At 42.5% G+C, this 15721-nt stretch overlaps 1 protein-coding gene across 1 annotated transcript in view; it reads left to right on the forward strand.

Moving 5' to 3' along the window:
- WDR64 (WD repeat domain 64) overlaps window positions 1–15721 on the forward strand; it is a 115413-nt gene that overhangs the window by 61312 nt on the left and 38380 nt on the right. Inside the window, exons 11-14 of the mRNA XM_057315483.1 lie at window positions 3891–4017; window positions 6961–7109; window positions 9212–9335; window positions 11696–11871. Of these exons, the coding sequence (XP_057171466.1) occupies window positions 3891–4017; window positions 6961–7109; window positions 9212–9335; window positions 11696–11871 (576 nt within the window). The remainder of the gene's footprint in view (window positions 1–3890; window positions 4018–6960; window positions 7110–9211; window positions 9336–11695; window positions 11872–15721) is intronic.

A 15721-nucleotide genomic window follows, 5' to 3' on the forward strand; every position in this document is an offset into this window, starting at 1 on the left:
CCTGGCACATAGACATGTAGAGTTTTCAAACAGAGTCAATGAATTATGTTTGCTAATGTGGTCCCATTTATTAATTGATTTATCTAGTTACACTGTTGAGTTCTGACTGTCTCTGCATTGCTGCACTTCTGTAAATTCCTACAAGGTCCTGGACCAAGACGGGGGATAAACAAGAGAGCAGACCCAAACCCAGCCAAATAACCAGGCTAACTAAGTATGTGTTCTACATAAGACACTGGGGAAATAAATAGCATGTGGTTCCTCTCTCAAGCGAGCTATATTTAGTAGAGAAGGACCCTTAGCAAATCATCATATGACAGTTGCTCATTGCTATTCATGTGGACAGGTATTATGGGCATCTACAGGTGGGACATCTCAATTAGGAGGGTGACCAATGGGAGTTGTCCAAAGGAGATGAGTTTTTGGATTTTTCAACTTGCAACAAGTACTATGTTTTTATACCATTAGTATATATATAGGTGTCCTGAAACTTGTATACTCTTATTTTGCCTGTTTCAATGTTCTCTGTGAATAAATCCTACTGAAATTTCCTTTTTTCCCCTCAGCACTATATTTTGAGATTTATCCACGTTATTACATACAGCTCTAGTTCATTTATTTTAACTGGGGCACAGGATTCTGTTGTATGTGCATTACACATGTATCACCTTGGCCAACGAACATTGGACTTGTTTCTACCCTTTGTGGCTTTGGGGTTGTGGCTTCGGTTGAACAGAGAGCTTTAATTCTAACTCAGTTGAATGAATCAATCTTTTATGGCTCGTGATTTTTGTGCTTATTGAAGAAATCGTTTTCAACTCAGTTCATAAAGATATCCTCTTCTAAGTTTTCCTAAAAATTATAGTTTCTTCTACACGGGTTTCTAGGCTCCGTCTTCCATATCTGTAACTTCCCCAGCCTGGCCTCTTGGGCTGCAGTGTAGAAATAGGTCTAGCTGCTGAGCCAGAAGTAGTCTTGGTTTAGTTCCTGGTCGAAGGCACGTTCCTCCTCGCTCCCTGGTCTCACAGCTTCCTAAACCCTGTACCTCCAGATGAAGTGAACAAGAGCGGCTCGGTCTCCCTGTTCTGGACTAGTGAGTTGCTCCAGGCTCTGCCATGAAGCGCTCGGTGCCTCTGGTCCCACCTGCCTGGGGCGGCTCTCCTGCTGCCCCTGCCCGGTCCGATCCCGGGCACGCGCCTCTGAGGCAGCCCCTCCTTCGCTTCGTGTGTCTCTCTTGCTTGGATCTATAGACGTATGCGTCTTGCTTTGAAGACTTGCTGTTTCTTTTTGCTTTCTCTTTTTTATATATTCTTTACTATTTCTCTGTGTTTGGAGAAGAAATGGCACATCAAGGCATGAACGTATGGAACTGTAACTCCTTAATTCTCTTTATAAGAGATTTGAGGAAAGAGTAGCAGTTAACTATACAGCAGGGGATGTTGAAAGGAAATTGCAGATGATAGGAAGAGTAGGTGCCGTGCCCAGAGACCAGAATGAGAAGGAGGGTTTGGGAAACGGGGAGCAGTTTGGTATAACAGTGACAAAGATGACATGTGGGACCCCAGGACAGGTGCGGCAGGATCTGCCAGCCCAACAGTCACCCCGTCCCTAAAATCACACAAAACACCCAAACACTGAAGAAGAGAGAAATATGAAAAAAGAAAACAGCCCTGCTCTATAGAAAGCATTACAGATTTAAAACCTGCTCACATCAGTTCAGTGAAGAACAGAGTGCCGGTGTTGTACGTCCATTCTAGAAACAAGAAAGCTGAGGCTCCAGGAGTTTAAGTGATGTGCTTGAACTGAAATCCAAATCCTCTGCTGCCCCTTCCCTTGTTCTTTCCAGCAACCATGATTCAGAGCATATACATATGGCAAAAAGCCTGCCAACCCTGAATGCATCTCGGCCAAAGCAGTACAATCAGAAACAATTTAAATTGGGATAAGTTTCTTTGGCACTCCTCCATTCTACTTTCACGTTCTTCTCCTACTTGTCTCTCATTCTGGACTCTGAACCTAAATTCATGAAGAGTCCATTATACTTGCTTAACCTATGATACAGAAAACTGAAAGGTTCAGTATTCTAGCAACTACCCCAAATTTGCATTTTTACTAGAACAAAGGAAGTAACTTCCAGCCGTATGGGTTCTGAGTAATACTGGCCTACCGAGGGTCTGCATTTTTTTTTTAAGATTTTATTTATTTATTTGACAGAGAGAGACAGCCAGCGAGAGAGGGAACACAAGCAGGGGGAGTGGGAGAGGAAGAAGCAGGCTCCCAGTGAAAGAACCTGACATGGGGCTCAATCCCATAACGCCGGGATCACGCCCTGAGCCGCAGGCAGACGCTTAACCGCTGTGCCACCCAGGCGCCCCAAGGATCTGCATTTGAGGCCAAACTCCTTACCAGTGCTCCCTAACTCACATGACTTAGACATCCTTATGCTCCTACATAAAAGAATCAAACAGCCTTTGCAACAGTGAGATTTGAACTCATTTAACTCAATTACAAGTGTCTCAAGAAGTCAGTTATCTCCCTGTTAACAAAACTACTTAAAGTTTGATATCTTGTTCTACAGTGATCACTCATTTACTCAGCAAATATTCCAATTTAACAGGTTAATAATGACTATTATAAAGTGAAAATATTATTCAAGGATGCATGATAGAAAATATCACTTTGATCAAATCACACTTCTTTCTGAAACTCAATCACACTATAACTTGCTTACAAAAACAGAATAATGAAGAAGACTAAGACGGACCAGTTATTTCAAGTGATAAAGGGTAAACTTGACCTACTTTTGCTGAATTTATACTTTATTTTTCTTTCTATTCTCTTATAACAACCCAAGCTCTATTTAGGTAATTACATAGTTCTTTCCTTTCTCAAAGGAGTGCTTAAATAACCTATTTCTCCACACTCTTACTGTATCTAACCCATCCGTAAAAACTGCTTTCTGTAATTCTTACATCCCTGGACAGGAGGAGGGGGAAACTCTTAGAAACCTCATTTAGTAAGATGTTCCATCCTTTTCTTTTTTTAAAAAAAGATTTTATTGATTAATTGGTTTACAGAAAGAGCACAAGTTGGGGAAGGGACAGAGGGAGAGGAAGAGAGAGAATCTCAAGCAGGCTTCACGCTGAGCGTAGAGTCTGATGCCGGGCTTGATCTTAGACCCTGAGATCAAGACCTGAGCTGAAATGAAGAGCCGGACGCTCAACCAATTGAACCACCCAGGTGCCCCGATGTTCCATCTTCTTAAGTCATAAAAGAGCAATTTGAAACCCTCCACTTAAAATATGTCTTCTGTCTGGGGCACTTGGATGGCACAGCGGTTAAGCGTCTGCCTTCGGCTCAGGGCGTGATCCCGATGTTATGGGATCAAGCCCCATATCAGGCTCCTCCGCTATGAGCCTGCTTCTTTCTCTCCTACTCCCCCTGCTTCTGTTCCCTCTCTCGCTGGCCGTCTCTATATCTGTCAAATAAATAAATAAAATCTTTTAAAAAAATAAATAAAAAATAAAAAAATAAAATATGTCTTCTGTCTAATTTCCAATCCGTAGTGTAGGGAGAAAGGTGTCTTCATTTGAACTGTTAAGTCATGATCAGTCCTCCAAATTCTTAAAGAATAATAAATACTATATTTCTCTGTAATGATAGAAAAATCCAGTTCCTTTAAGCAAATTTTTAATCACTGCTGCTCTTTTTCTTTGATGTTAACCAACAATAATTGAACCAAGAACCAAACTGGAGTTTAGCAAGTGTGTGCTCGTCACATAAATCGTAGTTGCTGCACGTTCGTTAAGAACATACTGCAGACTCTGAAAATGCTTTGAGTGGGGAATGTAAGGTGTAAGAGTGGTGAACTGTGTTCTTTCTTCTCCCAGGCCTTCAGGGTGTGGGATATACAGACCCTTTCACTATTGCAAGTGTTCCATGACAGCCACGGAGGTCCGGGAGACATGCAGATCTATTCTATGGTATACGATGCCAATCACGGCATGCTTATTACAGGTAAGTGGACCCGATTAATGGCAGACAAAACTCATACCTTGACTTTCAGTGTTTTTTTAACTAGCACTTGAGCACTAACCAGAAGAAAAACAGAAGTAGAAGGGGAATGAATGTGTTAACTGTGATTCATCACAGTAGATATTTAATTCAGCTCCACTCCTTCCTGTCTTTCCATGGCCAGGTAGATAAAATGTGTAACTGCACTTGCTTGAAAAAACCAGGGCAGTGCGCCAAGTCCTTGAGCCAAGGAAGGTGGCCTGGGGTAAAGCAAGAAGTGGTGTGTGATGTGTTGCTGCATCAAAGGCAAAACCAGCTCTGTTTTGACTCTTAGGAGCTGAAATAGGAACCATCTTTGAGTGGCTACACCAGCTTCAATGTCCCCTTTATTCTGTGAGGCAATTTGGCCCCATGCATTCTGGTACTGAGACAGTTAGAAGGTGCTGACCTTCTCACCCGCCTTTGCATCTAGACAATAAAGTGGAGAGAGGATAGAGTCCCAAATGAGAGATCCACAGTGCTGACACCAGCAGATTTGTTCCCTCCTGTACTTGTTGCCTCTTAAAAACATGCTTCCTAAAGACACAAAAGGTGCTGCTGCGCATTTAGGTTAAACGCTGTTCACAAGCATGCCTTCAGGCTTCAGATGAAAAATGAAGGATATTAACAATACTTCTTCCTTCCGGAACACCAACCCTGAATGCATTTCCTAAGCGTTTTCCCACTAACCACCTGTTCTGAGTTCCCGTGGGATTAATTAGGGCAGGGACATGGTTGGTGCTATCTCTGCTGGTGGACAATATAATTATTTTTAACCTGGGTGGTTTTTTTTCTGGATTAGGAGTGAACTAGCACTTCATGCTTGACAGATAATTTTACATCTTGCAAAACAGAACTTAATTCTAGGTGTAAGCACTCCTCTTCTATATTAGTTCTTCCAAAAATAACATGCTAATAACTACCAGCATATTTTCTCCTAGTACCCCCACTTGCATGTCTGATTAGTAGGCTCAGCATTTCCAACCCATTTATCACCAGAGTAATTAAGGACTCAAGTATCAAGACAAAAGAAGAAGAAAAAGGAAGAGGAGGAAAATGGAGATTGCATCCCAGTTTTATGTAATTCTGACAGTGCTTTGCTTACAAAAACATACGGCTCGTGTGTCGCTTACGTTGACTCCAACCACCAACTCGACATCAGAATTACAGGAAGCTTGTCTCCCAGACTTTACTTCATGCTCTGATTCCAAAGAAGCCGCCATAGTAATCTTCTAACCCCATGACAGCAGCGCCCCATTCTGGAAATGCTTTCTTGAATATAGTGTTACTGTCGCCGTCGTTTGTATCATTCCTCTGTTGTGACGGCGCCCTCTCGTGAAGTTCTCCTACAAAGTGCTTTCGTGTACTTTATTTCATTTCACCTGCACAACCATAGGAGGTAGGAATTATTGTCCTAGTTTATAAATGACACCAAATATTAAACAGTTCAACTGACTAGTAGGAAAACACCAGGTTGGGGTGCCTGGGGGGCTCAGTCAGTTAAGCATCCAGCTCCTGATTTCGGCTCAGGTCACGATCTCAGGGTTGTGAGATCAAGCCCCATGTTGAGCTCCATGCTCCGTGCGGAGTCTAGTTGAGTTTCTCTCCCTCTGCCCCCCACCCCACTTACGTGCACTCGCGCGTGCTCTCTCTCTCTCTAATGAAACAACAACAACAAAAACCCAGCAGGTTAAAAGGTAGAGCTGGGATTCAGTCCCAAAGCATCTGGCTTCTGAAGCCACATTCTTTCTCTGTAACCACATTGTGTCCACAGCAGTAGTGTAACTAGCCCAAAACATAGAGGATTACCGCCGGTTCACAAGCATATCTGTCTTCGTTGTTGTCAGTTCTAAATAGAGCTAGTCACGATATGATGTTAAAGGGTCTACCAGGAAGTTCCAAGAGTTGGTTATCTGCCTACCATATTCCTCTGATATTTCCATATTAGGATATTTGAACTGAGAAATATTACCAGAAAAACCTTTTAAGTCGTTCTTTACAGATGAACAGACTTTATCTTAAACTTTAAGCAGCTTAGGAAAGGGCTTCGTTAACTCCTGGGGCTCCTTTTCCTACAGGTGAGATTGGAAAGTGTGAGAAACTCCGTAATACAAAGTGTTGACCTTTGATAATTTAATCTCCACATCAGTAAAACAGAGAAGTTTCATTTTGTTTGATCTTTGAAATGCTTTGAGTTTCTTATTTATATTTCTAGACATTACACCAAAACAGAATGCATGGTTGATTTTGAGAGTTAAATCACATTTGCCTTTTGTATTAACCCAGTAAAGCCAAACCAGCACCCTTAGGAAAATGCAAATAAGGAATACCTGCTCTCCACCTGCTTCCCCACGTTGATTTGGAAATTAATCTTATTTAACATTGATATTGCAGGCATGGGTGTGTAACCATTCTCATTCATTACATTTAATAAGGCTGTGTTTACAGAGTGCTTTGTCGGTTGTTGGTCAGAAAAGGCTCTCTGACAATAAATTCCAGTCACTAAATGGAAGCTTACCTTCCGCAGAAAGCTGCCCATCCCCGTGATTACTATTCACCAGATGGAGAGGCACACGGCAGGCACTCTCAAGAAGGAAAAATGTAGACTCTACAAAAATAGAAAAATTGGAATCACTGAAAAGAGGATATCAATGAATCCAAATGGCCTGCACTTGAAAATTAATGACGCCCCCAATGAATGCTTTTCTCTTGCTGAATAACATTTACTTTATTTGTCAAAAAATGTCTTAGAGAAAATAAGTGTGTCTTCCCCTCATTGGATAGCCTAGGAATTGATGTTACTAATCTCGCCGGTGGGTGGTTTCCAAACACAACTGATTGGGAAAAGTCCTTCATGATTCCAAACTTCTGATGTTGGGTGTTTGTGAGATTCTCACTCTGTTCCAGGATCGAGTGTTATGGACATGTACCCTCTGACCAGGATGGTGCAAGGTACAAGACAGATCCCTCGCACTCACGAACGAGAAATCAACATCATGCTTTACAACCGATATTTTCACCAAGTACTTACTATCTGTTCTGAATCCATCATGAGGGTAAGTATGTGTTGGCTCTTCAGAAAGAAAAAGGCAAAGCAGAATTTTCTCTTTTTCGAGGTAAGTCTTTGAGTGATTGAGTAAACGTAGTGTCACGTGTGATGAGACTCGACAGTAGAGCTATTTTTAAGCGCTCGCGAACACACGAAAAACCAGTATTTTCAGCCAGCTCAGACGGCATGCTGTTAAGCTGCATCTACAATTAAATAAATAAAGCTAGTTTTTACTATCGGAATAGGAATTTTAAAGGAAATATACCAAGGAAGGAGTAACTAGGATGGATGGATGGGTAGATGGGAGGGTGGATGGATGGATGGACAGATGGATAGATAGATAGATTTTTATATCCGAGCTATGGGCAGAGGCTATGGTAAGAAGGAAGGGAGCGGAATTTGTAATGTTTCTATAACTTCCAGAGAGGTAGGATATGTGCCAAGAACCTTCAATCCATGATCATATGTAATCTTCACACTGATTCTGTGCGGACAGATAAAGGGTTCCATTTTAAAGATGAGGAAACCAGGACTCATGGCGATCAAGCCACTTGCCCCAGATTGCATAACTAGTAAGCGTCACAGCTGGGATGTGTACCGAGGTTGGTGTGATGTCATCACCGAGCTCCCCAGAGGCCGGGGTACGCAGCCATCCTGAGCGCGTCTGTAATTACAACCATTGAAGCCATCTAGCAGTGATGGCTGGTGGTGTTTGCTTCAGAGGGCCATCCTTTTATTTCACGCATGCTCTCCAAAAGGAGACATCTGGAGCAGTAGAGAGCATCCTCTGCAGACCCTTTAAGTCCCCTCTCGATCTCTGACCTTCTGTGCTCATCTGCGGAGATTTTCTCAGGCCAAACTCTCAGGAGCTCGGTTAACGATCACCTAGTTCTGATAATGCCTCATAGAATAAGTAGAGGAAAGCTAAAACTCAAACCTACTCTGTTTTCCTGAAATACTGACCTCTAGGGGGGAATTGGCTTCTCTGGAAGGGGAGAAGGGGAGAAGGAATGCATCTAGGTGAGTTTTCATACTTGAGTGGTTGGTTGAAGAGGAGTCATTCTTCAGGCAGAACATGGGTGACCTCTGAGACCCGTTCATGTCACACATTTCTCTTCTCCTTTAAGGACTTTGTCTGTACTGGGGGCACTCAGAGATTGAGAATGTGGGCTCTCGGGCCAAACTGACCTCATTCAGGTCAGCCAGTGGCCCTTGGTTGGCCTCCAGATGATTCCACCAGGTCCCTCTGGTCCTGCTCTCCCTCTTTGAGTCCAGCTGCAACAACTGTCTTTCAGCTCCCTGGAGGGACAATGGGCCTTCCCATCTCTGGCCCTTTGCTCATGCTGCCTCTGCCCCACAGACCTTGAGGGTGACCGTCTGTCTTGCCAGTGAGTTTCGTTACTCACCGGCAGTCTAGTTTACATGTGAGCATGGCATATCCACGAAGAAGGAGAGATTTAGACCAAAAGGCTGAAGGTCTAGAGCCTTGACTGTGTTTCCAAAGGGAGAGAATGATGTATCCTGACATGTTTCTGGATTTTCTGATTACCCCCAGCCTGATTACAGACAGCCTTCTCTGAAGTCTCTCTCTCTCCCCCTCCAAGAGCAAGGCCCATGTCCCTAATTAGAACACTTCTTGGAGAAGTCAGTGAGCTCCTTCCTCAGGGTTCTCTCAGATTCCGTGCTGTTCCCAGAGATTCTGTGCTGCGACTCCTAGCTAATTTGGGTGAGCGTCAACAGGGAATAAATCCAGTCTGATTTTGTCTGCTATACTTGCAGTGGTTACATTGCTATCTGGCCACTACTCTTGCTTCGTGCTCACAGTAGCAAAATTGGCTACTTCCTCCACAGCCAAGGCTGCCTAAAATAGTCGCTGCCTGTCTCGGCCACCTCGGTGTGCCGCGGACACGCTCCAGGATCCCACAGGAATGACTAGATGGCACTGCATCTTTTAGAACTTTCTTTGATCAAACCAACATTCAGGGCAGAATGTTGGAAAAGATTTTAGAAGAGCATAGTACCCATTCTGAGGCTGTTTTGAATACTGTTAAATTTTCGTAAGAGCCGAAGGGTATATGGATGATTTGATTTTTTTGTTCTTTCCTACAGGTTTGGGAACTCGAGACTGGCCTCCAAGTATACCAGATTTTAGACCCTCATGGCTTCAGTGTTGAACTGACTTCTGCAGCTGTTGATGAAACTGGATTTCTTTTTGCCACAGGAGCGTACAATGGTCAGATTCCCATCCAGAATATGGCCTCCCTGCTTTAGTGCCCTGAGAGTTTGTGCTAGGAACTCATTGTGTGGGTTAGAGAGAGAGCGTGAACCAGCTGGAATATGTCCGCGTGACAGAGAGGCTGCTCTGCCCGACAGAATGGGCATCACAGTACTGTCACCGTACCTCACATCACATTCGTATTATTGCTGTAACGTTTGTGAAGGTCTTTCACGCGTATCTCATTCTACCTTTGGCAGGACTTGTGTTGCACTGACTCCTTTTGTCCTTTTACTTTTGGGGACCATCAGCTAAGAGATGGATGTTTAGACTTCGTGCTTGCTGATAATATTTTTACCGACAGTAGCTCTGGGGACTAGACAGAAATCCAGCCAACTTTGTTATACAACACCCAGAATTCTGTATTGGACCCCTTTATGAGTCCCAGCTCCTTGGGGGCATGTGCCGTGTCAAACTCGAGAGGATGTCAGGCTCAGGTGGTGTTATGTCCCTTGCTGCTCCTCCTGCTATGGAGCACTGCGTAGAACTTTCTGGAACTAAGCACTCCGGCCTGCCTCACCTTTCACCTCACCTTGCTCTGACTTCCCACGAAAGAACTACTTTATCTAGACAATATGACCAACTTGCATGCACTACTCATAGTTTATTTATTCTAGAGATATATTTACTAAAGAAATTCTTGCTTGTAAGCCAGTTGGTGGGATGAGTGAACATCCTGACGTGAAAGTCTGATTTTCAAAGTGTGACAGATCGCAGTACACGTGAAAAGAAATCATGAATGCTAAGTTGATGGGGCATGAATAAACGCAATGCTCCACGTGTGGGACGGTTCTTAAGAAAGCCGTTTCAACTGCTCTACACACACATGAAAATTAGTTATAATAGAAGTTCTGAGCATGTACACAACTGTTACCAGGCATAACCATCAGCAGTTCATACAGATGACTAAGACGGTGTTGTTTTCACGCAAGCAAGTCCTATCTCATTGTTAGTGCTAGGGTCTAGAGTTTCCTTAAACTTGGGCAGTTGGTTCTCCTCAGAGGTCACTGACAAAGATGCTGCACCATCCTAGGTCACCCTGCAAAGTAGGGTTCTCTGACTCTTGGAGCAGCTCTGCTCACAAGCCAGCAGTCTTCCTCATCCCCCCCCCCCCAACCTAAGCTGACCAACTCCTCTCCCTGCCCTCTGCCCCATTAAATCTGACTGCCAAAGTCCCAACGTAGCGGGAAATCTGGGCTGTGACACTGTGGGCCACACACCCAGGACTGAAGGAGAGCATTTCTCTTTTCACTGTTTGTATGACTATGTTCCTCCATGACCATAAAGTCCTCAAGGGCAGGAACCATGCCTGTTCATTTTGCATTCACAGCTCCTCGCATAGTGCTGAGTATAGAGGGAAAATTTAGTCAGTGTTTAATGATGTTGTGAACAAATAAATGGTAGGAGTTGTGAGTATTGCTGACAGAGAGAAGCTGGCAGAAGGAAAGAAAAACAGCACAGTGAGAACATTATGGATGTCCAACAGGAGTAGAGCTGGGGGATACGAAGTGGGGGTGGTATTAGGGTCAAGCGAAGGAAGGAAAGTGCTGTGAGGAGCCGTCCACTAGATTCCAAACTTGAGGTGACCCCAGAAAAGCCCACGTGAAGAGGATTCCTACACGGAGTGATGATCTAGAAATAGCCATTCAACAACCACGCTGTTTATCACATCTCCTGGCCCCTTCATCAAGCTCCCTTAAATCAAATGACCCAAGTTAACTGTAAACAAAGTATGATTTCAAATGTAAGAAGAAACTCAACACCGCTGTTGCATGTCCTTCCCATGTAACTGACAAAACAACTCAAAGCTTGATAGATTCCTATGTGCTGGAATTCTCTTTAATGTTTTATTACCCAATAGGGGCAAAAGCCTTCAAACACATCAACACCTTAGGAAATGTGATGTCATTGGATTGATCTTTTACTATGAATGACTATTGTGGCATGATATTAGGTAAATAGAAAGATACTGGGGAGTATTTAGCAAACTGGAGGGTTTGGAAGAATAAGGGCAGAAAAGATCCATTTCAGCCAGAAAGCTCAGCTAGGAGAGTCCGAGTGTTTCAAGAAAACTGTCACAAATTTCAAGACGTTGCCTAGTCCTGTTAATTTTATCAGCCTGTGACAAACGAAGGCATACAGAAATGTATTCTGTGCACAGCAAGACTAAGGAGACTCACACATCAGTCTTAGCAGGAAATAAATATACGATAAATTGTTGGCAGAAAGCTTTCAATTAGATCAATTTTTGTCTGAGATAAAAGCCAAGCTTTCTATAAATTACTTGTACCTACATAGTCTTTTTCTTGTGTGCTCAGGAACAATTAAAATCTGGGACTTTGGCAGTGGGCAGGAGGTGAAAGTGTTGCCGGAAGGGAAAGACTGGAAGGAGGAAGAGCACTGGCTGCGACGCCTGATTTTCCTGAAAGCCCAGGAAAAACACCAGTATTTGATCCTCGCCTTGGAGCGCAACGGGAAGATCAAGATGGTCCAGGTGTGCAATCCCTGTTCTGTATCTGTGCTCTATGCGCTTTCTTGGGAACGTCAGTGGAGTACTGGATGGTCCCCATCTCACTCTTCTGCCAGTCAGCTGAGAATAGCATTTCTCCACCAGTCTTCCTAGGAGGCTCCTAACTCAGACCATCCTTGCCCAGGTCCAAGACGAGAGCAGAAAGAACAGCTGCTCAGGGACAGCTTCTCACCCACCAGCGTTTGCCAAAGGATCAGTCAGGACCCCCTGGAGCGGGTATCAGAAAGGTGAAACACCCACAGGTTCCCCCCCCCCCGACATGCTGTATACTCTCATGTGGGGATACTCCACTGGCAGAGCTGCTCCCCAGCAGCCTCTCTGAAGGGGAGCAGTGATTTCTCTCTGTCCTTAGAACGCATAATGCATTCAGGGACGCTCAAGTCACTTTTTCAGTTTGTCACCAAAATTGCTTTGTTTACTTTAAGGTTAATGATGCAATCTGCTCAGGGCCATTTCGGGAGGATTGAGGTAGGCTCATTTATTTTTTTCTGTGAGTCTATTACCACCGAAGAATGCTAATGCCTACTTCATATTTAAAATGAAGGCTAGATCATTTATCCTGGCTACTGAGTGGATCTCTCTCTGCCTAGAACTCAAGGACTCGTTGACTTTATTATTCCCCTTCTGAAAGCTGAGAGCAGAAAAAAAAAATCTTAAATTAGGTTAGCAATCATGAAATTTCAGCATTGATTAAGGTGACTGATGGCCTTTCTGCTAGAAAAAAGGAATGAAAAACATCCCTGATTGAATATACTCTTCCCATGTGGTCTGAGCAATCCGAATAGCAGCATAGGAATGTCTTAGTAATATGCTTTACAGCACAACAGCGGACTGATTTCCCTTCTTTAAGGGAATGCAGTTGACTGTCAGTATGCTTTTCCTAACAGACGATGTCTTACAAACACTCCTTTTTTAACAACGGCAAAAAAATAGCCTGGTGCTGTTCCCACATCAAAATTGGTTTTGGTTTTACTGCAGCATTTGTCATTTTGGTTATTCTGGTTCTCCATGTCTCCAAAATCCGTGGACTGAGCTTGAGGAAGCCTGAAAATCTCTCTTATTTGTGCTTGTGTTCCTGCTCCGCCCTGAGCAGGGGCTCACAAGGATTGAGAGAGTGAAGAAATATAGGAAACCTTTTATAAAATATACAACAGGAAATGTTTGGGAAGGGTTTTTTTTTGTGTGTTTTTTTAAAGATTTTATTTATTTATTTGGGAGCAAGAGAGTGAGAGAGCACGGAGGGAGAAGAAGAAGCAGCCTCCCTGCTGAGCAGGGAGCCCGACGTGGGGCTGGATCCCAGGACCCTGAGATCATGATCTGAGCCAAGGACAGACGTTTAACAGACTGAGTCACCCGGGTGCCCCAATGTCTGGGAAATTTTAGAGAATTTTTATTAATATTGGAGGGAAGAGCTTTACAATAAGCATACCGTCGAATGCACACTTCCTTATTATTTATGGTTAATGCTTTTTATTATTACTTATTGTTATTACTTGCCTATTAAAAATAAGATATGGTTTGATTTATATACTTATTTTCTAGAATACTGTTGACCCTTCAACAACATGGGTTTGAACTGCATGGGCCCACTTATATGCAGATTTTTTTTACAGTACAGTACTACAAATGTATTTTCTCTTCCTTATCATTTTCTTGATAACATTTTCTTTTCTCTAGCCTACTTTATTGTAAGACTACAGCTTATAATACATATAACATACAGAGTCTGTGTTAGTCATCTGTTTATGTAATCAGTAAGGCTTCCAGTCAACCAGGCTATTAATAATTAAGGTTTGCAGGAGTCAGAAGTTGTATGTGGATTTTCAACTGAGTGGGGCTCATCTCTCCTAACCTGCATGTTGTTCAATGAAAGTACTTTCATTCACTCATTCTTTTTTCGAAGAGCATTTAGGAAATGTGTCTCATGGACCAGAAAGATATCTTCCCTTTTGTCATGGAACTTACAATTTAACAGGAAGGATTGGTCTTGATCTACCTATTACAAGTGTTACAAACACTTGCGCAGAGAGCTCCGTGAATTGACTGTGGTGGGCGGTGCCCAGCCGAAGCAGAGTCAGGAGAGATTTCATTTTCCACTGGTTTCCAGTGAAATTCAACACTTCAGAAGTCACTTTGTGCGCTCCACGTGTGCTAGGTGTTCTTCCAAATCCCAAGAGTCTATGGAAAATAAGGTATTTAGAAACTAGATTATTCAGACCCACCCTCCACTGAAAACAATGAAAAGTTCTGGATAAAACAGTTACTGAATCTCTCGACTAACATTAAAGAGCTGACAATATTAGTAATGAAATAGCAGACCGAAAATTTAGTGAAAGTGGAGCATGAAAGCGGTAAATGAAGAACTGAAACACCATTGTTTTTCTCCTAAGGGCATTTTCCAAAGCAAATAAGAGTTCAATTTTGGAGGCTCACCTCGTTAGGAGGGACAAAGAAGTCAAGTCCCAGGGCCTGCCTAAGGCAAAGAATTTAATACCATGTCTATAATATGCTGGGACTCAAAAGTTACACTATCATCATAAAGGTAAACCAGAAAGAAAGAAACCAGCCTCCAACGGCAAGGCAGGAAAAGCTGCCCTCACACTGAGCCAAGCAGGGAAGAAGGGAGAAGAGTAGGAAAACAAAGCAAGATGAGACAAAACGCTGTCCCTGTGACAAGTAGGATCTCATAGGCATTTGCAGGCTAGATCGGCAGTGGTTAGGAGGTCAAGGAGGTCTCAGCTATGGACTTGATTTAAGGAGGTCTAAAACTGGTAGTTTCGCAGGCATCTGGCAGAAACAAATACAAATCCATTCTGAAGAGAGGCACATTCCCCTCAGACCAGGGTCAGGATAATTAAGTGCACGAGAAAACTAGACAAGAAGGTTTGGGCACAGAGATAAGTACAGCAACGGAACAAAAACAGGTCCATATACGACAGAAAGGGCACAGCAGATTTGTGTGGCAAGAATATATTTTTCAATACAATGTTTTGGAGCAACTAGACATCCATATGGGAAAAAAACTATAATTTTTTTCTCCTAAGACTATTCCTTGTGGATTAATGACTTGAAAATATTAATGAAAAGACAAAACAATACAGGTTTAGCAGTCAATATAGGACATTGTCTTTTATGAACTCAGGAGAAAAAGATATCTTAAATAAGACTCAAAAATCACTAATTATTTAAAAAAATGGATATATTTGGTTACACTAAACTAATAACTTTTCATCAGAAGTCATCATAATTAGAATTAAAAGCCAAGAGTAGAGTTAAAGAAGAGATTTGCAACATATAATAACCAACTGGATTAGTATCCTGGGTTCTTAGATAATAAATAAGGTAAATAGTTCAATAGAAAATGAAAAAAGATAGGCATTTCATAAAACAACAAACCCAAATAGCCAATAAACATATGCAAAGTTGCTAAACCTCATTAGTAATCAAAGAAATTCAAACTGGAATTACAATAGATATAATAGTAACAATGTTGCCAGTGAGCAGTCCAGTGCTGGTCTGATTTTTTTTCCTCCATAACTTACTTGCTTTCTCTGCAAACTTAGATGTTATCTTTGTCCCAGAAGCTTAAAGGCTCTGCCTACATGCATATGTTTTCTCACCAATTCCACAGAAGACTTTTTAATCTGCAGTCCTAGATATTTCTTCCAGCGTAGGAAATGTTTTTGTAATATTATTTGTTTATTAAACATCTTTTCCACATCTGTTTCTTTTTCTAATTCAGGAATCATACTATTTGCAGATTGGGTCTTCTGACTCTATCCTCTCAATTTCTTATATTTTTCTTTGTTTTTCT

The sequence above is a fragment of the Ursus arctos genome, unplaced genomic scaffold (assembly GCF_023065955.2).
Source record: "Ursus arctos isolate Adak ecotype North America unplaced genomic scaffold, UrsArc2.0 scaffold_2, whole genome shotgun sequence".
Classification (NCBI taxonomy): domain Eukaryota; kingdom Metazoa; phylum Chordata; class Mammalia; order Carnivora; family Ursidae; genus Ursus; species Ursus arctos.